Genomic DNA, 24,238 nt, shown 5'->3' on the forward strand with positions numbered 1-24,238 from the left:
CTCTTGATTCCAGCTCAGGTCATGATCTCAGAGCTGTGAGATCCAGCCCCTCATTGGGCTCCATGTACTGAGCATGGAGCCTACTTAAGATCTCCCTCTCCCTCTCCTCTGCCCCTCTTCTCCCTCAAAAAAAGAAAGGAAGGAAGAAAGGAAGGAAGGAAGGAAGGAAGGAAGGAAGGAAGGAAGGAAGGAAGGAAGGAAGGAAGGAAGGAAGAAAGGAAGGAAGGAAGGAAGGAAGGAAGGAAGGAAGGAAGGAAGGAAGGAAGGAAGGAAGGAAGGAAGAAAAAGAAAATTACCAGAGACAGAGAAGGACATTATATACTAAGAAAAGGATCAATCTACCTAGAAGACATAACAATCCTAAACGTGTATACACCAAACAACAAAGCTGCAAAATATGCAAAGCAAAAACTGATAGAGCTGAAAAGAGGAATAGACAAGTTCATAATTATAATTGGAGACTCCATCACCTCTTTCTCAACCACTGATAGAAAAGAATAGGCAGAAAATCAGTAAGGATATAGAACTCAACACCAGTAAGGAAAGAATCTGATATTTATAAAATACCCCATCCAATAATAGCAGAAAGCCCACATTATTTTCAAGTACCCATGGAACATATATCAAAATAGACCATATCCTAGGCCAGAAAATAAACCTCAACAAATTTAAAAGAATTGAAATCATACATAGTATGTGTTATGAACTGAATTATGTTTCCCTAACCCCCAATGTGACGTTATCTGGAGACAGGGCCTTTAAAGATGTAATTAGGGGCACCTGGGTGGCTCAGTCCATTAAGCATCTGCCTTTAGCTAGGGTCATGATCCCGGAGTCCGGGGATTGAGACCCTCATTGGGCTCCCTGCTCAGCGGGGAGCCTGCTTCTCCCTCTGCCTCTCCCCCTGTTGTGCTCTCTTGCTCGCTCCCTCTCAAATAAATAAATAAAAATCTTTTAAAAAGAATAAAGAGGTAATTAAAGTTAAATGAGGTCATAAGAGTGGGACCCTAATCCAATATGATTGGTGCCCTTATAAGAAGAAGAAGAGATGCCAGGGATGTGGTACACAGAAGAAAGGCCATGTGAGGACACAGTGAGAAGGTGACCATCTGCAAGCCAAGGACAAATGGCTCTAAACCTACCAATACCTTGATGTTGCACCTGCAGCCTTCAGAATATATTTCTGTTGTTTAAGCCACCCAGCCTGTGGTATTTTGTTATGGCACTGTCAGCAAACTAATCTGGTGTGTTCTCTGACCACAGTGGAATCATACTAGAAATCAGTAACAGAAAGATAACAAGCAAATAAATCTCCAAAAAACTTGAAAAATAAACAAGATACTTCTAAATAAACCATGGGTCAAAGAGGAAGTCTCAAAGGAAGGCAAGAATTTCACTGAACTGACTAACAGTGCAAATATATCAACATCTGCAAGATACAGGCAGTGTCAAGATGTAAATTTATAGTACTAAATGCATATATTAGTAAAAAGGAAAACTATCAAATCAATAATCTAAGCTCCCACTTCAAAAACATAGAAAAAGAAGAGTAAATAAACCCAAAGGAAATACAAGGCAGGAAGTAGTAAAGAGCAAAAATAAGTAAAAATATAGCTCCAGCTTTCTAGGAACATATAGCTTATTTTTAGGGAGATGGTATTTATAAGCAGCACAAAACAATGGAGAGCCAAAGTTTATAAAGGCCAAGAGGGCTCCAGAACACTTCTGTTTTTGAAGCTCCAGTATATTAAGAAATAAAAAATGCCAAAACAGAAGTTTTGGGGTTGTGGTATATTTTAAAGCTTTAAATTTTGTAAATAAATCTTTAAAAAAACAAGGAAATGCAGTAATTGCACTTCTCACAAAATAATGACATAAACTATGAACACACGAATTTAGAGTATACTTCAAGGAATCCAGTAATGGGAAACACGTTAACCGTATCCTAAATGTGTTCTTCATTAAGCCTGTCTTAGTACATGTGACTGTACCTTATAGTCTTATTAAGAAATAATATCACAAATCTGCATTCAAGAACCTACAGATCATAAAACATAAGATAAACCTCCAATTATTCTATTCTAATATTTCTGTGGAAGATGTCTCAACCAATAATAAGCCATTGAAAGTCACACTTTTTCCTTTGCCACTATTTGCAAAACCTGCACACAGCCAAAGGGTCTACCATTTGTGTTATTATCATAAATCTATATTCTAAAATTGCATCAGTCTTCTTGAGAATGACAGTCATGTCTATTACACATAAAAATGTCAGTATGCAAATTGAGCAGCTAAAACACCCAATTACCCAATACGCATGCACAAAATGCAAGTTTTGCATGTGAAAACAGTATCAAAAATATTCTGTGGTTGAGCTTAACAGAATTGTCCTTGAGGGAAACCCTAGGCATCTGACCATATGAACCAGGAACTTATTACCTCTACTTCCACTATCTCATCAGCCATTGGTTACCATGGAGGCATGTAGCCCCCATGGAGATCAATTTTGCCATTGGTTCTGTCTATTCCAGAACCACAAGGGAACAAATTTCAGTAAGTCAAGGTAAAAAATGTTATCAGATCAAGGGTCTGCCTCTGTGAAGCTGCTGTCTTGATTCCAAGCTTAAAGGGCATATTTGTCTACTTCAAGCTAGAGTAGATTGCAAGAGTTCCATTCTTCTATGCTGGCAGACTCAACTGATGGACATAGTCTTCCTGTAGATACAGTGGGAGGTTCATGTTTGGTTCACCAGGAGGACTCTGGGTGCAGTGGAATGGGCCATTTAAGTCTTTGTTCAATCGAGCATGAGTCATGTACTCTTAAAACAAGTCACTTCATCTCTCTGAGCTTCAATTTAATCATCTGTCAAATAGAAATACTGGCTCAACCTCAGAGTTATTGGAAAGGTAGAGCAAATTAATGTGTGGTAAAGAACTTGGTAGGTATCAGGCCCTCAGTAAATGTTAGTAATATCAATGATAGCTGTCTGTTTCAAGCAAGAATGCCAGAGGGGAGATATGAAAGAGAGCATCTTCCTGTTTCCTCAACTTGAGAAAATGGAAAAATAAAATGTCCACCCCTAGGTGGTCTTAAGGAGCTTAAAGATGAATCCTGGGTTACAAACAGCCTCTGTCACTATGAGTTCCTAGTTGATTTACTATCCCTGTTGCACTTTTCCAGTACCAGGAAAATGGAATTACCCCCTACTAAGTTTCTCACCACTGTGATAAGAAATCAAGAGGTTACTTAACCTTCACAACTGCCATAAGAGGTGAATAATAGTATTTCCATTTAAAAGACTGAAACTCTGAAAGGCTGGGAAACAGTAAAAATTTGACCTTTACTCAGTCTCACGCCAAAGCTCACGCCCTCTCCTCTATACCACACTGTTTTGTGATGCATTTCAATACCAGCATTAATATTCTTCTGAAAGTGACCCAAGTATCACTGACACCTAATATTTACTAAGTATTATGTGCCAACTACTTTCATACATCATACATTAACTTATATAATTCCCACAACAATCTTATGGGATAGATGAAGTTATTGTTATCCTCATAATACAAATGTGAAAATTGAGACCCAAGAAGTAAACCAGCAATATGCCCAAGGTCAAATGACTGGTGAGCATTGAGGCTCAGATTCAAATCCAGACAGACAAGCTTCATCCATGGTGTTCTTTTTTTTTTTTTTAAGATTTTATTTAGTTACTTGAGAGAGAGCGCATGCACAAGCCGAGGGAGAGGGAGAAGCAGACTCTCCACTGAGCAGGGAGCCCGATGCGGGGCTCTATCCCAGGACCCTGGGATTATGATCTGAGACAAAGGCAGATGTTTAACTGACTGAATCACCCAGGCGCCCCTATCGGAGGTGTTCTTAACCAGTACTCAAGATGGATGTACCAGATAGAACCATGATTCTCAGCATTTATCATATAACATTTTCCCCAGGGAGATATGGCCAAGAATTATGAACTTCATTAGAGAAACAAAATGATTTGCCCAAGATCATAGAGTACCAAGACCAGAATTTAAACCAGGACTTTGTTGATATTAATAATAACTACTATTTATGGGGAGCCTACCAGATGCCAGGCATGGAACTAGGTGCTTGATGTCTCAGAATGACCCAATCTAGTTAGTATTATTTTCTTCTTTTCATAGAGAAGAAAAATGGAGTCAATAGTTATGGAAATTACATGAATCCAGGTAGCCAGTAAACTGGGAATTTGGGATTTGAACCCATCTCTTTTTATCTCCAAATCTATGCCCTTTCCAAAGATCTCAGATTATTCCCTTGAGCCTCACTCAGTCTACTGTTCTCTCCACTATTTATAATTTATTGCTTTTACCCAAAAAGAAAGACTTTGTTCCCCAAGATCTTATTTCACAGAGTTTGCCCAGGTGTTTTTAAGATGAAATATTCCAAGGAACAAAGATCTTTTTTTCTTTATCAAATTGTATCTAGTATTATTTCTTATAAATTACTATATTTTTCCCTCAGAGGAAAATGTCCCCACAGATCTTGGAATTTGTGAAATACTCATGAAGTGCCGAAACCTTAAATTAGATGCTCTATAAGTGAAGTAAAATCACCTCACAGGAGTGGAAATTCGGTAGGTATTGTGATTAAGATATAAGGAACTGGAGAAATCACCCTCAGTTTGAAAGATGAAAGAGAAAATTTTGAATATCTGGTAGTTCTCACTAAAAAAGTAATATTCCTGGTCCAAAGATACCTTCACAATCATCTATTCCAGTACTCATTTTATTTGTCCATGCTTGTTTATGCAGAAAAAAAGATCTGATTGGAACATATAAAAAAGATAAGTGAACTAGAGCATTTAAAGATAAAAGATAAATAAGAACCATATAGAGGAAGGGAAGAGATCATTCCATCAGGAAACTAAAGAAAGATCATAATTGTACTTGGATATCAATTCCATTTTGGCAGCAAAGACAAAAACAGAAAGTGTTACTTCCATATGACAATTTATATTATGTAATAATGTGAACAGCTTATATACGTAAGAAAGGCTAAGGTAGTGCCTAGCATAAAGTGGGTTGCTCAGTAAATGTTTACTTCTTCCTGCTTCCCCCTTAAAAGAGCCTTTTTTCTTTATTTCACAGAAACTGGAGATTAGAAAGTAGCATCCCTTTCTCAAATAATATGGTTTTGAGACTATTTTCTCCAGGGAATTGTTCCTGGACACAGTTCTTTCCTTAAAATAAATAAATTAACTCCTTATGCTGTAAGATAAAACTCAAAATATGAGAGAGAAATTCTTCACAGCCTTAAACTGCTCAAAAGACTAGATTTAAGAAGAGAAAGAGGAAAGGAAGGGAAGAGGAGGGAGGGAAGGAGAGGAAAAGAGAGCAAGGTAGGATGTAACCATATAAAACTAGCATCTAATATGTGTGCATGTTTATAAAAGTGTAAGTAAATTTCCTCAAGATCTCAAGATGCAGTTGACAATATATTTCCCCGAAACACTCGAGATAACTCACCCACAAGCACCCAGCGACTCCAAGAAAGCCACACCCATTCACCTATAAATGTTGATGAGGACTAGTGACATAAGGTGGTGACCATTCTTAAGAGCTATATGCATTTGAGGATTTCAGTATTTATTCAAATAACTTTATACATTTTAAGTGTTGGTTCAATCACTCAAAAGTTTAAAGTTTTAATAAGTACAAAAATGGCTGAAGCATATGAGAGTTTCAGACCCCATAGGTGAAATCCTAGTGAAACAGACACAAGATGGAATCATGCAAGGCTTCCCGACTGGCATGCCACTTCCAAGGGCACAGGTGTGCCAGTGGGGGACAGGTGATCTGAGAAAGTGGCCCCTCAGCCTCAAGGCTACTGGATCAAGCGGCCTTGCTCCTTTACCCCAGTGTGTAAAAATACTATCATTTTCCATGTATGAAAAAGGATGGGAAAGTACCAAAAGAGACTATGAAACAGCAACAGTGAAGATGGAAGAACTGTTGTTGAGAAGAATTATTTGAAACAGAAGAAAAAAAAAATCATTGGAAAAACTAGTTTCAAATGATTATGGAGATGCAGTCAATTCAAAAGAATACAACAATTAGAACTATGACTTACAGTTGAGAGCATTTCTAGGCAAAATAATAGGGTAAAAATTCAACAAGCAAATAAATACATTAAACACTCTAATGATGGTAAAGTCTGAAACAATGACTTTATTATAAAGTCTGTATCTGGGATACATGCAGAAGCATATTTTGGTTTTGTTCAGTTTGGTTATTTTTCTTAAAACTGTACAACTCAAAACTGCATTTACTTCAGTGTACTCTAAGATGAAATCACCAAATGGACACAGTTACTCAACTTTTAATTATAGGTACAGCCAGATTTTAAAATGCATTATTTTTATTAGTAACTATAAAAATCTATTTGAATACAAATAAATATATATGTTATTCCATGAACTGATAAATAGTAGCATTTCTTATTTTAGTCAGTGTAAAATTAAAATTTTAGTCCTTGGGGCACTAAGGAAAACAAAAGACTGGCTAAGTTACAGAATTTTATTTAAACTTAATTTAGTTAATCATATGAAGGTTATTTCTTCTGGTAAAATACCTTTGAGAATGTTTACAATGGTTTGAAACCAAAGTACTTTCCTCATTTTCAAAACTCTTTATTCAATCCTAGATGTAGGGAAAACCATACAATTAAACCTCCTAAAAACTATTTTTATTTTTAAGGTATAGTGAGTCAAGACATAAAGTCTTCACAGCCCTTGCATACTTTTTGCATTTCTTTCATTATTTATTTTTAAAGTAATATCAAAACGGAAAGAATAAGATCAGTTAGTTCTCAAATCACAATTTTAATTGCTTAGTTCTCCCTAGTCCTCAACATCAAAGTATTTTATTTCAACCAATATCCAGATAATTACCTAATATTGGAGTTATAAAGTACCACTGGTATTGTTATTATTAATATTTGAGGAATTCTATGGAATTTTTAGGAATATTTGTCAGTTACTTCTCTGTTACTTCTACAGAAAATAAAATTAATTCAATAATTATCCTACAAGCCAGAGCTTTACTCTTAACATTCTAGTATGTTCTTATAAATATTTTTCTTACATGTCATTTCTATTGTTTTATATAATTAACATCCTATAATTTCATACCATGTTTCCTAACCTAACATTATAAGCATTTCCTATCTACTTAATTATATTTCAACTACATTATTTGTAATAGTTACATCTTATTCCATCTTACACTATAATTTATTTCAGCATTCCACTACTGTTAAACACTTTAGCCATTTATAATTTTTCATCACGAGAAACAATACAGACTTCCCTGGTCAAAATATTAAAATGTGCACTAATATGTAACAAAAAAATCAAAATGAAAAACTAGTTTAATATATAACCAGTTGTATAAGATAGGGAAATTCCTAGGTGCCAGAATCAAAGGGAAAACTAAAAGTCATAAGGACAAAGAGGAGACGAAACCACTCACCAGGGGTATGAGAATCAGATACAGGCCACAGGGGCCAGAGGCTGGAATTTTAACATGTCAGGAGATAGGAAAATAGAAGTCATACCCACAAGAGTCAGAACTAAACTTTGCATAAAACCAGGAGCCCTAAAAGGCTGTACTTTCTATTCTACAAGTTCTGCTTGCCAGCCTCAGAAAGCTACAAGGAAGCCGGCCGTGCATGTAGATTAAAGTTGAAAAAGAATCACGTTCAGGAAAGCAGAACACCAAAGATATGCCACTCAAGGGGACGAGGGTCATAGTCTCTGGGTATGGAAATCTCAACGTGAGAAATAATTAGAATAGTTTGTCCAAACCTGTAAAACTCATAAATTCTTAGAAGAGACAAATAGAAAATCATTCCAGAGGAATGACTCTACAGGAACAATTCCACAACCCAGGACACTGGGACTTTTGTGTAAACAACCCCTACTGAAGAACCACTGACAGTAAAAATTATAAGCCCTACACAGAAATGAGCTACACTGAAGCAGAGTGGGTAGATGCAACTAACAGGATCATTTGAACCCTAAGAATGGAAGATAATAGAGCAGTCCAAAAGAAACTTACAAATAAATACAAAAGCAAGTTTCAAATGATCAAAGAAACAGAGAAAATAATAGAAACTCTGTCAAGAACAGAAGATCATGCATTCTGATTGGCCTGCCTGCCTTGCCTATTGGTCTCCCAGTGGCCCCACACCCTTTCCTAAGAATCACTTCTTCAAAATAAACTATCTGCACACACATGCACATGGGTATATGCGTGTGCACACACATACACACAATTTTTTAAGAGATTTAAAAAAGAGATTCTAGGAATAAAAATATATTATCAATGTAATTTAAAAAAAAACTTTAATGTTTCAGTTCAAAAGTCATTAAGTGCTTCTGAGTAAGATGGGTGTCTGTGTAAGGTCACTGAGTGGGGGGTACAGCAGCAATGAGAAAAAAATAAAATGTATTGGAAATGAAGGTACCAGTGAAACTCATAATGTCAATATAGACAGTTTGGGAAGTAAATATAGAAGTATGTATTTATATTTATGTATATGAAGACAGAGAGAGGGACAGAGGGAGAGAGAATGTGAGAGAACTTGGGAATAATAGCAATGATTGCACTTAACACTCAGATCTTACTTTCTACATAACCATTCTCCACTGAAAGGAACCAGGGTTCCTTAGAAAAATGGTTGTTTCCAGAGCGGGGCAAAGAAAGTATAAGGTGAGCCTAGAACATCTCTAGGACAGAAAGTAAGAAAATGCTCAAAGAATCATGGAGAAATATCAAAGACACAAACACAAGTGTAAAGAAACTCCTAGCCAAATTTTGTACAATTTGAGCATCAAAATAATTATTGCAGGGGATTATAGTCCATTGCATAAAAGAAGAATTCATGAGTCCATGCTGATATAAATAAGAGAATATCTAAATGTGGAAAAAAAAAGAAAACTTTTCCCTACAGACTTCCAATTAATAAATGGAGATAAAATAAACAAATCAGCAAATCATAGTTTCACAACCATCAGAGTAATAATTAATTCGGCTAAGAGGGTGCCTGGGTGGCTCAGTCGGTTAAGCGCCTGCCTTCGGCTCAGGTCAGGATCCCAGGGTCCTGGGATTGAGTCCTGCATTGGGCTCCCTGCTCAGCGGGGGGCCTGCTTCTCCCTCTCCCTCTGCCTGCTGCTCTGCCTACTTGTGCTCTCTCTCTATCTCTCTGTCAAATAAATAAATAAATAAATCTTTAAAATAAAATAAAATAATTAATTCAGCCAAGAAACATCAATGGCTAAAGCTACTTGGTAAAAGTTTAATGATGAACAATGGTATATTTATATAGCTTCAAAGTATTTCTCGACAAAATCCTTATTAATTACAAAGAGATAAAGGGTACCTTTACAGTGGAAAATCCTGATAGATACCACCTTAATCATGATCATGATTACCAATAATGGGACAAATCAAAAGCATGTGCCACCTGATAGAATGCAATGAGAAGAATATGGTACGATTTCTGTAATATTACTATCAAAATATATAATGTGGGTCTAACCATGATAAAAACTGAAGGACATTACACAAAATAACTGGGCTATAATCTTCAAAAGCTTCAACATGAAAATCAAGGAAGACTGAGGAACTGTTCCAGACTCAAGAAGACTAAAGAGATCTGAAAACCATATGCAGTACATGATTCCATGCTCCACCCTTTGCTACAAAAGGCATTACCGAGATAACTGGAAAAACTGGAATGGAGTCTGATTAGATGGTAGTTATGTATCTATGTTAATTTCCTGATTTTGATGGTTGCTTGTGGTTATGGAGAAGAATTTCTTTGCAAGAATTACACACTGAAATAATCGTAAGTGATAGGGCATCACTTAATCTTAAATGTGTCACAAAAAAAGTTCTTTATCCTATCTTACAAGTTTTCTCTAGGTTGAAATTATTTCTTATTTAAAGAAATGGAAATGTTAGGGGCACCCGGCTGGCATAGTCAGTTAAGCATTTGACTCTTGGTTTCGGCTCATGTCGTGATCTCAGGGTCCTGAGATCAAGCCCTACATTAGGTTCCCCACTCAGCGTGGAATCCACTTGGGATTCTCTCTCCCCCTCCCTCTGCTCCTCCCTCCCACGCTTGCTCTCTCTCTCTCTCTCTCAAATAAATAAACCTTTTTTAAAAAATGAAATGTTAAACAGCAGAACAGGCACAACTAATAGTGAATTAATCGTTTGAAACCTAGAACAGAAATGATTTTAAAACAAGGGGACTAAAATATAGGACGAGACAAAGAAAATGGGGGGAGATTTCAGAGTTAAGGATTTGATATTGGCTCAGAGGAGAATAGATGTGTTGTTTAGAATTTTAAAAGGCACATAAATATTGAAAAGTAACAAAGTAGAAAAAGAATGAAAAACTTTCAAATTAGTAGAGGAAAAAGTGAAGAGTAACAAAAACATGATGAATCTTATAGAAAGCTGGATAAAGAATAAAGCCATAGAAACTGAATAAGTTTTATTTTTTATTTAAAAAATAAAAGTTAGCAACACCATCATAAACATCCTTAGATATAAAATACTATGTATGTGTGGGTTTGTATGTATGTATATAAAATCATGTCCTTAGAATTCTTAGAAATGGAATAACTGCTAAAATTTATATAGACTATTTCATTATAGACATAATAACTTTTGATTCATGAACAAGTAAACTAAGGTTTTACTTTACAAACCTTTTTTTTTTAATTTTTAACTGTGTATCTCTTAAACTCCACTTTACCATACTCCACCCTATTGATGATGCCCCAGCCACACTATTCGGCCAGCTCCCACAACATGCCAACCTCTTTCTTGTCTAAGGCCTTTGCATACGCTCTTCCCTCTGTCTACACTGATCTCCCTCTTTTCCCCACACCCCAACATAAACATGCTCCTTTCGGCCTTCCCACAATCACCACATTCCCAGAGGAGTCCTCTCTTAATTCTTCTTTAGGTAGCCTCTCCTGGAAGATCACCTCCCAGATGATCAGCTACACTCCGCAGAAAACTTTCCACAACTTTCTCTCCTAAAACTGAGGAATGTAGTGTCACCTTCTTACGTTAATTTTTACAGCAAAGTCCCTCTCCTTTGACACACTATATTTAACGGTTTTCTTTCATAAATCCATCTGCTTAGTGCTAATAAAACATGTAATAAAGAGGTAAATGACCTCTGTATTAATCTTAAGTACTGCCACCTGTAATATGATTTTTAAAACTATATTCTCAAATTACATAAACCCTGTGGGACTTATTGTCAATGTCTTTCATACATAAGAAAGCCTCATTGTGGCTGCCATATAACTTATGCAAAATGTTTTCTTCTCTTAAAAAAAATACCTTGTTATAAAGGGAATTTGTGAAATTAGTGCAGGTGAAAAAAGCCACACTAACAGTCTTTGTGACCTCACCATAAACCAAGGAGAAATACTTTCTTATAGCACTGATATACCTCACAGGAACTTCAGAATACCCACAGTTTTCCTGCTAACAATCAGCTACTACTAGTGAAAGCTTTTGTCATTCATATTTTTGCCATTTCCAGTTGGAAATGACCTGGATTTTGGCAAAGCAACTGGCTTTAAGGGTCTGATGGCTGCCAGGCATGAGCCGATGAATTATTAACATTACCAGACGTGACTGTAGCACTTCGGATTTTCAGGGTGTTTTACAATCCCTTTCCTTAGTCATACATCCTAAACTTGTGAAAGAGGCAGCTTCTGTCATTTTTGCTTTGCAATTTGGATGCTGATCCATGGAAAGGTTAAATAGCTTTTCCAGGGTCACCACAAGTTTTCCTGACAGAGCCTACTTAAGCATTCAGTGCCTCTGACATCGGGCTCTGGGAAGAAGGCAACAGATGAGGTGAGGAGAAGCCCTGCACGCACAAGAATGCAACACCAGAAGCACATCGCTGGGGACAGCCATTCTCATAAACCGCTAAAGACAACTATACCATAAAATGGCCAATTATGTCCCATTCTTGATAATATTAAATAACATCCTGAAGATTCCTGAGGAACAGCAAAACTATAAACTGAAACAGAATGGGAGAGGGGATGAAAGGAAGTAAACTGACTTTTTAAGTGTGTGCCAAGATATACTACTTATTTTCTATTTATACCATGTTGGTGCTAACATGTATAGTTTATGTTTACAAACACTAATGTAGACCTGATATATGTGCTTGAAAGCTTACGGCATTGTTAGACTTTCTGTCTAAGGTTCACAATAGGATCTTATTGTCAAAGGAACCCTCTCATTTTTCAGAGTAGTGCACTGTGTTCAGAAAAGTTAAGTGCCTTGTCCAACATCACACAGCTACCCACTGCATCTTGCCTCCAACTCCATGCTCTGTCCCTAAGCCATGTTATCTCCCTCTGGCCTTCCTCTTGTGGGCATTACTGACGACCTTAAATATGTGGAAAACAAGATCCATGAGGACATTTTAATTTGGGGAAGGGCATGAATAGAGGGAATCAGTCAGCAACAAGAGCTACTAGTTAACTGCAAGGGATTTGATGAAAATGCTCAAAATACCCTGAATCACATGACCTGAAGACTGTTAAGGAGAGGAACTCATCCTTGCTCAGTAATCACCAATCCCTGTGTACCTAATGCTAAGAACATAGACAAAGAGGAGGTTGATAACCCAGATTAGCTCTGGAGGCAAGCTCTGACCCCATCCTAGGTTCTTAGTCCTCATAATCATTTGTTTAATGAGTCTGTCTTTTGCACAATGGAAGGTGCAATAATGGCTAGTTTTTTTTTTTAAGATTTTATTTATTTATTTGACAGAGAGATAGAGAGAGAGCACAAGCAGGCAGAGTGGCAGGCAGAGGGGAGAGGGAGAAGCAGGTTCCCCTCTGAGCAGGGAGCCGGACACGGGGCTCGATCCCAGGACCCCGGGATCATGACCTGAACCGAAGGCAGCCACTTAACCAACTGAGCCACCCAGGCGCCCCTAATGGCTAGTTCTTATAGAAAACAAAGTAAAAGCATACAGATAAAATCTCTAGTCTTTGTTTATCCCAGACACTAACTTCTTTCCATTGCACTGTGGTTCATGAATATATTTGATCACAAGAACTTGGCAGCTCTTGGGAGTTAATGCTGCTTAACCTAGAGTAGAATGGATATCAAGGCAGGGTCTAGGGCTCCTGAACAGACTTGGACCTTCAAGAAATTCCTTTCAGTCACACCGTCCTCTAAGTATAGTCCAAACATGGCCCTTTCACTCCTGCCTTCAGCAACAAGCCACAGACTTTTCACAGTGGGATTTCGGAGTTTGGTTCATTTTCCCTTAGCCCTATGATCATGACTTTCTTAGCATGTGAACAAGTTCACTGCCTCTCTGCTAAATTCCCCAATTGGTCCCCAAAGAACAGACTTGGCACCCAAGGCAACATAGTTAGGCAGACCACAAATTCTCCAGAATAAGGAAATGTTGGAAGCAGATAATATATTCAGCTGAGCATTCTTCCTGGCAGTGTGAACAAGAGCCTCATTTGGATCGTAAAAGCTTAGTGGCAACAAAAAATGAGCATTGGCCTGGAAAATCCGCTTCCTCTCAGGCAAGACAAGGTAGGTAATATGAAAATAAGTTTTATGTATATGCTGAATCTATCTGCATTTAATAAGGGTGGGGGAAGGGGGATCACACTCCCAAATAGGCCACTTTCATGGAGTCATTCAGCTCCGCATCCCTTGTGTGTAATCCAAAGCTCTTTGCATCTCTGACTGCTTCCCAGTACCTGAGGGTCAAGTATCCCACTGACAGCTTGGAAATAGAAGCCAAAAAGATTTGGAGCTGGTGTGGGTGACTGTCGAGCACAGATGGCCGGTTATCAATGTAATCTGTGTATCTGGGAGGCAAGTGCTATAAGGAGGCAGCTGCTAAACCAAATGAATCAAGCCATAGTTTTTAAGAAGAGAGAGAATGTGGATTGGAAAAGGACAGAAGTTATAGATGCATGCAACTGTATAGGGCTATGATCTATGGTTAAAAATCAGGATTATATGGACTAATTGATTGAGGGTTTCCCAAAATGCAACACTATCCTATGGAGGGTCAGAGCAATAATCTATTTCCGGGTCGGGAGAAGGGGAGGAGTGTTGTGGGGAGTAATTATGCAAGTTCAGCTTTAACTCTCTAGGCCCATTGTTTTCCTGGTATGCCAGAATGTGTTATATTACTATTGATGCTCTGTGCTTTGGGATAGCAGGTCCAGGTTTAAAAAAAGGTATTGACCTGCCATTTTCCTATGGAGGGGGAGCAAGAAATGCTTTTACTCCATTTATTGATCACTTAGTTCTGTGGCTTAATCTGTAAAGCTGGGTAAATTCTGAATTTTCAATCTATGGTGTAACCCATAATGTTAGTGGAAAATGAGCCAACATTACTTTGTTCTGGCTATGTGAGCAGCACTGAACTCTAATTGTGTTGCTCTATCTAAGACCCAGAATGGAAACAGCCAAGATCAATTCATTTTGATAAATCAACTGTTTCTGATGGCCATCGACACTGAACTACAGCTGCTGTGTTGTTGTTTTTTTTCCTAACAAAATTATTATGAAGCAAGTGTGTTCCAACTATTTTTCACATTGTTTTACTGAACTAATGAATTGCTCTGGGAAGCCTGTTATGAAGAATTTTGATCAATTATCGCACACAAACTGGTTAAAAGAAAATACATCATAATTAGGCTAACAAATCTGCTGTGACGCTCCCTCTCCTGATGAATGAATTCCTTGGAGATGGGGGAGGGGAGGCACAGAGGGGTATTTTGCATTTTTCTAGTTATTGATTTTCATACTTTATAATATGATGAATTAGCCAACACTGGCTCACAATTGCTCTTTGTCCAGAGTTTAATGAAGGAAAAAAAATACCTTTTGGTTCCTTTAAAAGAAAATCTTCTCCTAGATGTGTGAGAGGAATAAGCATATGGTCTCCAGCAATACTACTGAGAACATTCACGTAGATCAAAATGAGGAAATGCATTTCAGCTGTCACTACCATGTCATTACAGCCCCTCTTCAACTGCATTTATGTTGCCAACAAGAATCCTCACCAGATCAAAATGATTGGAATCAGGCCCAAGACAGCTGTGGCCTAGATAAAGAAAACCAAATTATTTTCAGTCTCTTAGATACCGAGAAACAAGATATGTCATCGATGGCCAGTTAGTGATCTCGTTCTATACTTCAGTACTGCTCATCTGAGTGTGACATTTTCAGTACAGTCCTTGGACTATCATTGTTGGTTAAAGAGAAAAGATTCCATTTTCTTTGAAGCTTTTTACTGCAAAATTGGGGACTTGGACAGCAAGTGACACAGAGGAAAATTCAGGAGCCCATAAAAAAACCAACAATCCAATCAACTATAATTCATTATCAACTACAATTTCATTATTCAAAACTGAGGGGGCACTGTCTGCAAACATATTATAGACTAGAGACAACCAAATGACATCTGAAGTGTGACTATGGATTTCTTAAAATTTGACCTTACATATTACATAAAAAGAGGGAAAAGAACTAGATGAAGAGAAAGTCACCAGTCAAACTTTTCACAAAAAGTTTTGAGCAATGATAAGAAATTACCCCCTTTTATAGCTTCCTACGTTTAAAGACACTGTTAGCATTATGCTCTATGAAATACACAGATTACATTGATAATTGGCCGTCTGTGCTCAACAGTCACCCACACCAGCACCATGTATGATATAATTTGAACAAGTAAGATGTCTTTGGAGGACCAGAGCATTAAAAGACTGAAATCCCTAGTGACTTAGATAAGTGCTCCCCAACCTTTCTCACATCCTAGTATACATGAAGTTAATGTTTGCACAGGCAAGGCTGTTTGAGGCCCTGCCATGCTGGAGACTGAAAGAATAAATATCTCAGGCATACTGCAAACTATTCATATGAGAAGCTCTGCTGTCCAGCAGAGGTTCTTAAACTTTTTTGTGCCACAGACCCCTTTAGCATCTAGTGCTGCCTATGGAAACTTTTTCAGAATAATATTTTTTAAATACATAAAATAAAATTCATAGGATTGAAAAGGAAACTGATTATATTGAAATAGTTATAAAATATTTAAAACCAAAAGTATGATATAGTATATGTGCTTTTTTATTAAAGCATTAAAAAAGAAGATCCAGTGGCAAGTCTAGTAACGACCGTAATTTCAAAGTAGTTAAGAGTGTAAGTAATATTTCAAGGTATCTGTAATAATACCATTGTGATATGAAAATATTTGTTATTTCTATGAAAGACAAAGCCATCAATGTTGCTAATACTACAGTGATTTGTGGCTTATATTCACAGTTGAGGGAAATGCCAAATTTCTTTTAGAAGTGAGAGAAAATGAGGATGTAATTTTTTCAAATCCCAACTCATGGACCCCTTGAATTTTCTCCGTGGATCCCAAGTTGAGAATCCTGCCTTAGAAGAAGAAAGCTACAGAAGAGTCTTCTCTGTTCCCTTCTATTCCTCCCTTTCCCCAGACTTGTCCTGAATCTCTTATTCCCTTTCTCTGTCCCCTTTTCCTGCAGTTTCTATTTCTTCTCTGTATTTGTCTTTCCTTACTTCCTCCTCCCATTCTCTTCCTTTTCATTTTCTTTTCTTATTTTCCATAATCTACTTCTCAGTACACTCAGCACATGATCACCAGGAGCAGGCCCTTGAATTGGTCTGTTCATGGCAAATAGATGAAGTTTGGGCAAAAAGGGAAATGCACCCTGACACGCAGCCAAAGTATGAGATGGATGTAGCTTGCTCCAGGCCAGGCCTCTTCATCATAAGTAAAAGAAAGAAAGCAGCTTCCACAGCTCAGAAAGAAAATGGGCACTTATTTGCTCATTTTAGTCAATATATAATCAGTAAAGTTATCCAAACTCTAAAGTAGAATAATTACAGGTATAATTTTAAATATCAAATTCTTCCTATAGAAATTAAGGTTTCATTAGTTAATCCCATATCATAATTGAAATTAATACTAGCAAAAATAAAAATATTTCTGGACAGTCAAAAAGACTCAAAAACTTCAAACACTTAAAATTATTATCCACATACCTCAAATACACAACCATATTACTGGCACTCAAAAATGTAATCATACTTCACACACACAATTACCACCCTCCTCCTCAAATAATATTCTAGAAGCATCTTATATGCTTATTCTCTTAGAGGCCACTGAATTTTCTGGTCAGTGTTCTGAACCGCTGCTGAGTAATCCAAAAAACCATTAAGTCCCCCAATACGTAGTTAAAGAAAAATACTGAATAAATATGGAAACAATAGGAAAACAAGAGGCTCATGAATGAAATATATTTTTAAATTGTACTGAATAGATTAGACTTACCAATGAGGCAAGGGAACTCATTAAATGTTAAATATTTCATTTCAATAAAGCATGTGTAACAACATTTCATGTAATTTTGTGTAAGACCATCTGAACTATTCTTGCAACAAAAAAACTCAGCCACCTGGGTAGAAAACTGAAAAAAATAACAATAATTTATAAGAAGGCCAATTGGGGAAAAGCACTTAATACCATGCCGTTTAGCCAAAGAAAATGAGAACTATCCAATTACTTCAATGCTCTGACATGAAGCTTTTTGCATTATTTTGTTCATAATTTCTCATGAAGAAAAGCCCATCAGTAGGGAGGTAGAAGCATCTGTGTCAAAGTCACACCTAAATCTGCACACTTCTTTCTCATATGACTCATCCCTTTCCAGACTACATAAGTCTCCCTGCTTGTTGTTTCAAGTACAAATAAACATGGTGTCTCTGATTCAAATCTTGGCTCCTGACCAGTTGTGTGACCTTAAGCAGTTACTTTTTCCTAAGTCCCAGTTTCTTCAAATATAATATAGGAGTAATTCAAGGGGTGATTATGAAAATCAATATAAACAGTCCACATTAAGTTGTTAGTTCTGCACCTGGCAGAGTAAGTTCTCAATAAATAATACAGTGATAGTCTTTAGCTGACCCACTCAACTAAGCAGATAATATTTTCAAACTATGAAAAGGAAGCAGAACTGAATTTGGTTTAATGTGGCATGCCTTTTACCTGTATAGAAATCTATTCTGTTCCCCTTATATTTGGTGAAATATATACCAGTGGTGTGCCAATGGTGTGCCATTTTTCACACATTAAAATTGGTAGAAGTATGATTTTAACTTCAAGTGTAAGCACCTCTTATTGTGCCTAGGACTGTATCACCTGCCTTGATACAACATAAAAAAAAAAAATCACATCCACCTGGAGAGAGAACAGCTATACCATTCTTTCTGTTAGAATAAATTAAATTTTGTAAAGAGGGCACATATTGAATGGAGCACTGGGTGTTTATGCAAACAATGAATCTTGGAACACTACATCAAAAACTAATGATGTAATGTATGGTGATTAATATAACATAATAAAAAAAGAATAAATTAAATTTTGTGATTTCTGTATTTGAAATACAAAGTATATTGGCTTAGCCTGAGGATTTCCAAACCAATAATTTTTTAAAGTAATAGTAATCTTTAAAACTAGGAAAATGATTAAAATTCCATCTCCTTTATTCAGCCCATTCAAACATAATATCTATAAAGGCTTTGTGTTGTGGTAATAATCCCTTACTATTTCCTCTCTCTCCTTGGTCTTTTCATTTATTCATTTCCCATTAATCGTAAAATTGAAATAAAAAGAGAATGAATTTTTTAAAGTCACTTTCCATTCTGGAGCTTTGTTAATTTCTTCTAAGTGCACTTTAGTGCTGTTTAATTTGTATCTAGGGGTAGTGCACTATTACTGCACTATTTGCTTATTCCTCTAGATAGAAGCAATTAGTTGGGCTAGCCAAATCCTCCACCTGGCCACCATCAGCATATGCATAGCACCAGGAGAAAACAGGAGGCTGAGTGTTCCTTAGGGCCTGTTTCCTTTGGTATTCAAAACCCCCACTTCCTCCAGTGGGCCTGCAGTTGTGGAGGTGTATTTATGGAACTCAGATCTCTCTGATCCTAATCCCAGCAGATGATGAACATAGCTGTATTTTCATTCTAATATTTCAGTACCAAATTCTATTTAAAAGCTAAACTGACAAATAATGAAATCTTTAAAATGCACTTACTAATTTGGCATTGGTTGATATTTCTGATGTGTGTGTGTGTGTGTGTGTGTGTGTGTGTGTGTGTGTGTGTGTGTAGGGGTGGGTGGTGAGTGTTGTTAACACCACCCAAGCAATTTTCTGTGACACCAGCTGGGTGTCCTACAATTTAACTCAATTCTGACACTACCTGGAGATAGCATCAGATCCCAATATGGTTCTAGGGCTAATGGCTAGGTTAAGGGCTCAGTCCCACAAGACTGCCCCCACACCAATTCTAAGTCCACGTTGTCATTTGCACTTCTGGCCAACTGGCTATAGACCAGAGTTCCCATAGCCCCCTTCCTTGGGTTCCATTAATTTGCTGGAGTGGCTCACAGAACTCAGAGAAACATTACACATATTCAATTACCAGTTTGTCATAAAAGGATGTAACTCAGGAACAGCCAGAAGGAAGAGATGCATAGGGCCAGGTAAGTGGGAAGTGGGTCAGAGCTTCCATGCTCTCTGAGCAGGCCATTCTCCCTGAATCTCCACGTGTACGTCAACCCAGAAGTTCTCCAAACCGTAACCTTTTGGGGTTTTATGAAGGTTTCATTACATAGGCATGACTGATTAAATCACTGGCCACTGGACATTGATTCAACCTCTACCCCCTACCCCCTCCAAGGAGGTCAGGGAGGTTGGACTGAAAGTTCCAACCCCCTAATCAAGGCCCTGGCAACCCATTCGCACCCTTAGGTACATTCCAAAAGTCACCTCATTAGCCAAAACTCAGATGTGGTTGAAAGGGGCTTGTTTTGGATATCAAGACATCTTTATCACTCTCATCACTAAGAAATTCCAAGGGTAACTCAAATGTGGTTGGAAGGGGCTTATTTTGGGTATCAAGACATCTTTATCACTCTCATCACTAAGAAATTCCAAGGGTAACTCAAATGTGGTTGGAAGGGGCTTATTTTGGGTATCAAGACATCTTTATCACTCTCATCACTAGGAAATTCCAAGGGTAACTCAGATGTGGTTGAAAGGGGCTTGTTTTGAGTATCAAGACATCTTTATCACTCTTATCATTTAGGAAATTCCAAGGGTTTAAGAGTTCTGTGCCAGGAACAGGGACAACGATCAAATATATATTTCTTATTATAAATCACAGAATCACAATATGGATCAATGTTTGTTAATATTATATAAGAAAAGTCTAGGAAAAAACAGGAGTGATCTTGGTGTGGCTCCACCAGGATTATGTATGTCCACACTTTGGAAAATATAGATATTGTACTATGGTAAGATTGTCTTTGTAAGGCGACTGGACAACTCCATACCCCTTTAAATTAGAATTCGTTAAGTCTGAAGTGTAACTTGATATATACCTATGTGGAAAATGGCTTTCCTCTTAGATAATAGCATCATTAGTTTCTAGGCTTTCTTCTCAACACTTAGACTAGCATTTTCTCTAATTTATAAGATATTTCACTCCATAGTTGTCACCTGATGAGTGCTTGTTGTGATTCAGCAAAGTCTGAATTTAAAAATTAAATTATGCTTCATCTGGAAATCTGGTACCCAAGTGAGTAACCATTTTTAACTCAAGATCTATTGTGTCACATTCAACTGAAGCAAACACTAAACATCTTGTACAGTATCAATAGTGTGAGAAAATGTGCAAGAATTTTAAATATGTAGGACAGAGCACAATATTTTTTACTCCATATGAAGTGTTTGTAATTAACCTCATATTTTTATTTTTTTTTAAGATTTTAGTTATTTATTCATGAGAGACAGAGGAGGAGAGAGAGAGAGAGAAGCAGAGGGAGAAGCAGGCTCCCAAGGAGCAGGGAGCCCAATGCGGGACTCGATCCCAGGACCCTGGGATCACGACCCGAGCCGAAGGCAGACGCCCAACCATCTGAGCCACCCAGGCGCCCTCATATTTTTATTTTTGAGCAATATTTATATGTTTCTCCTTAGGTTTCAACAAGAGATGTAGGGTTCAAAAGAGCTCATCTTGGAGGTATTGGAACTTTCACCTTAGAGAACGATTCTTCTTATTCTCAGTCATATTTTTCCTGGTCTTAGAAGCTGCTAAATACCAAAGCCACAGGTTATTCAGGAAAAATGCCCACCAAGTTATTCCACCAAAGAGGCAAAGGGAAGCCCCAAAGATCCTTAAATCAAGTAACCAAAAGTTACAAATTTCTTCTCCTAAGGCAAATTAAGTTTCTTTAAATTAGTTGGGAAAATCATCTGCTAAACAGCTTCTTTCTTTGCTGTGTACAATTTAAACTGCTGTTCACATTTGTCATCTAGGTACTTAGTTTGGTGCCTTGCACATGGAAGATGCTACACAAATATCTTTGGAAATAATAAAAGGCTAGTTTAGTAATGGATGAGTGAATACCATACTCTGAATTTTAATCGATTGCTAGCAATTTATAGCAGAAATGTCCTGAGAAGTGTTGTTGTTAATGTTATTTTAACATTCGTCATCATAACATTTTCCCTATTCATGCTGTCAAAAGTGTGCAAATGTAGAATTAGGCTCTACATTGCTCTGCAGTGTAAAAGGTCAGGAAACAGAGCAAATCAAGATGGGGAAAATTTTCAATCTCTTAACTTCCCTGGTAAATTAATAAACTATCTGGCATGTTTTTCTGGATTTAGAAAGGTTTTAAAGCAAATTACTTTTTTCCTCTTGGTCCCTTTAAGAATCAATCTAAATCCCAGTTTTCAAATGTGAAATGCCCTTCAACCATAAAAGGACAAAAAGGGAGGGAATGAAATGATATACTCAAGGACACAGTTTTAAAGAATTAGATTGCTACATCACCTCACAGCAGACAGTCTGGAAATGACAATTGCTAGGCTTTTTGATGGTATTAGCAGAGTAGTAAATATAATGTATATGTCAATTTTATTCCAGACAGGAAGACTGGAGGTAGTTACCAGTGAATGACAGTAAATTGTACCAGATGCCAAGTAAATTTTAACAGCCTTTTAGCTGCGCTTCTCATATTCATATACTCATTAGTATTTTAATTTTTAGGTGCATAACTCAAAGTCTCAAAACAACCCCACGTAAAAAGAAAATTTCAAAGATGTCTATAGAACAACATCTTGCTCTTAAGACAAAAATCCATAGTTTGATCAAGAAATTATTCTGTCTCTACCCAAGAGAAATGAAAACAAATATCACACAAAGATTTAAATGTGCATGTTCTTAGTAGCATTGCTTATAATAATAACCAAAAACTAGAAGCAATCCAACTGCCCATGAACTAGTGAATGGATAAACAAAATGTGGCCCATCCAGACAATGAAATAGTATTCAGCAAAAAAAAGTTATGAACTACTGATAGATGCTACAATATAGATGAACCTCAAAAACATTATGCTAGATGAAAGAAGCCAGGGGCAAAAGACCCATTTTCTACTATTCCACTTAATTGAAATACCCAGAAAATAAAAACCTAAGAGATAGAAAGTAGAACAGTGATTACCTGGAACTTGAGGGTGGGAGCAGGAATTGCCTTCAAAGGGGCCTGAGAGATCTATCTAGGGTAATAAAAAGGTTTTAAAATTGAATTTTGGTGATAGTTACCCAACTTTGTCAATTTACTTCTTCATCAATTCTTAGTTTACATGACCTCTCAGTAGTTTGGGCCTTAGGGTTGATGCTATAATGTATTGAGATTTGGGGGGATGTTGAGATGGGTGAATGTATATTGCACCTTCACCTCTCCAAAGACCCCATCACTTCCAAATGCTTACTGCACATTTCCATTTGGATAACACACTGGCAGTTTACATTCATATACTGTATTTCATCAAATCTAAATCACCATCATTTATAAAATAAATCATTATTTTATATACATTGAGAAAAAAGTCACCAATTCAATTATGACATGGTATTCATTGTAAGAACCACAGCTAATTGAGACATATTAAAACTGGAGGGGGAGTGGTTTGCAGGGAACACTGTGCTCTGAGTTCAGCGACTTCCAGTAAGGAGGTGAAAGTATTTCAAGCAGCTGCCAGAGCATGAACAGAGGCACGGATGTTTGAAAATGCAGGGTCTGTTTGGATGACTATGGAATCTGGAATGACCAAAGGCAACTTGAAACAGATCTATTATCAAAAAGATCTAAACACTTAAGCAGGCTTTCAACAACTATCCATAATCTCCTACCTCTGAAATGTATCTCAGCATCCACATTCAAACACTCACTAAACACAGTCTCATTTCAAATGACAATGTACCATTCACCTCAGTCTTGAAACTACCCTCTTTTAAAATCACCTAGTGAGCAGTTACACATTTTTAAGAATTCTGTAACTCAGAAATAAGCAAATTACATTAGTTCTTTAAAATTCTAAATAGTTTTCTTTTAAAAATGTGTTAAGAATGAAAGAAGAAAAAGCACATAAACAAGGAAGAATGTCTAGTGCTTGTACAGATTTTAACTAACAGTATTAAGCAGGCCAAAGTCCAGAATGTTCTACAATCAATGGGAAAATGTCAAGGACAACAAAAATCCTTTACTTGGATCATAAAGTGACAAGAATTAGTAAGAAATGGGTCCATCTTCTTCACTTCACTTTTGGGAGATAGTATCATAACTAAACAAAAAAAAGGAAGTAGACACAAGTACACAGGTCCTGGTTGCTCCTGTCCCAGCTCGTCTTCACCTAGAAAGGGTAGAAGGAATTCAGCCCAGGAAAGATAACGAATAGTAAGAAGTATCCAGTCTATTTACTATGGTCACAGCCTCTAGGCTCAGTGGGACTGTGCAAGGAACTCAGTTTCCCTGAGGGACTAGAAGCACTTGGAGATCTTTAGAAGGAATGAATGCATGCAACGTTAAAGAAATAACTCTATTCAAGAAAAGCCTCCCACTCAGTAACTGCTGCCTTCTTTGTAGGCAACTTGTCACATCTGAGCTTCCACTCTTCAAGCCATGCTTAAGGATTTCTTTTGCCCTGGGTTGTTCCATTTCATCTCACAAAACCACAGCCACCTACGAGACTGCCAATCTCTCTCTCTCCCTCTC

At 37.2% G+C, this 24,238-nt stretch overlaps 1 protein-coding gene across 1 annotated transcript in view; it reads left to right on the forward strand.

Annotated features, from left to right (window-relative positions):
• Positions 1–13,555: 13,555 nt before the first annotated feature.
• CPB1 (carboxypeptidase B1) overlaps positions 13,556–24,238 on the forward strand; it is a 61,483-nt gene continuing 50,800 nt past the window's right edge. Inside the window, exon 1 of the mRNA XM_027584266.1 lies at positions 13,556–13,646. Coding sequence (XP_027440067.1) covers positions 13,612–13,646 — 35 coding nt within the window. The 5' untranslated portion in view covers positions 13,556–13,611. The remainder of the gene's footprint in view (positions 13,647–24,238) is intronic.

Source organism: Zalophus californianus, chromosome 1, assembly GCF_009762305.2.
Source record: "Zalophus californianus isolate mZalCal1 chromosome 1, mZalCal1.pri.v2, whole genome shotgun sequence".
In the NCBI taxonomy this organism is placed as follows: domain Eukaryota; kingdom Metazoa; phylum Chordata; class Mammalia; order Carnivora; family Otariidae; genus Zalophus; species Zalophus californianus.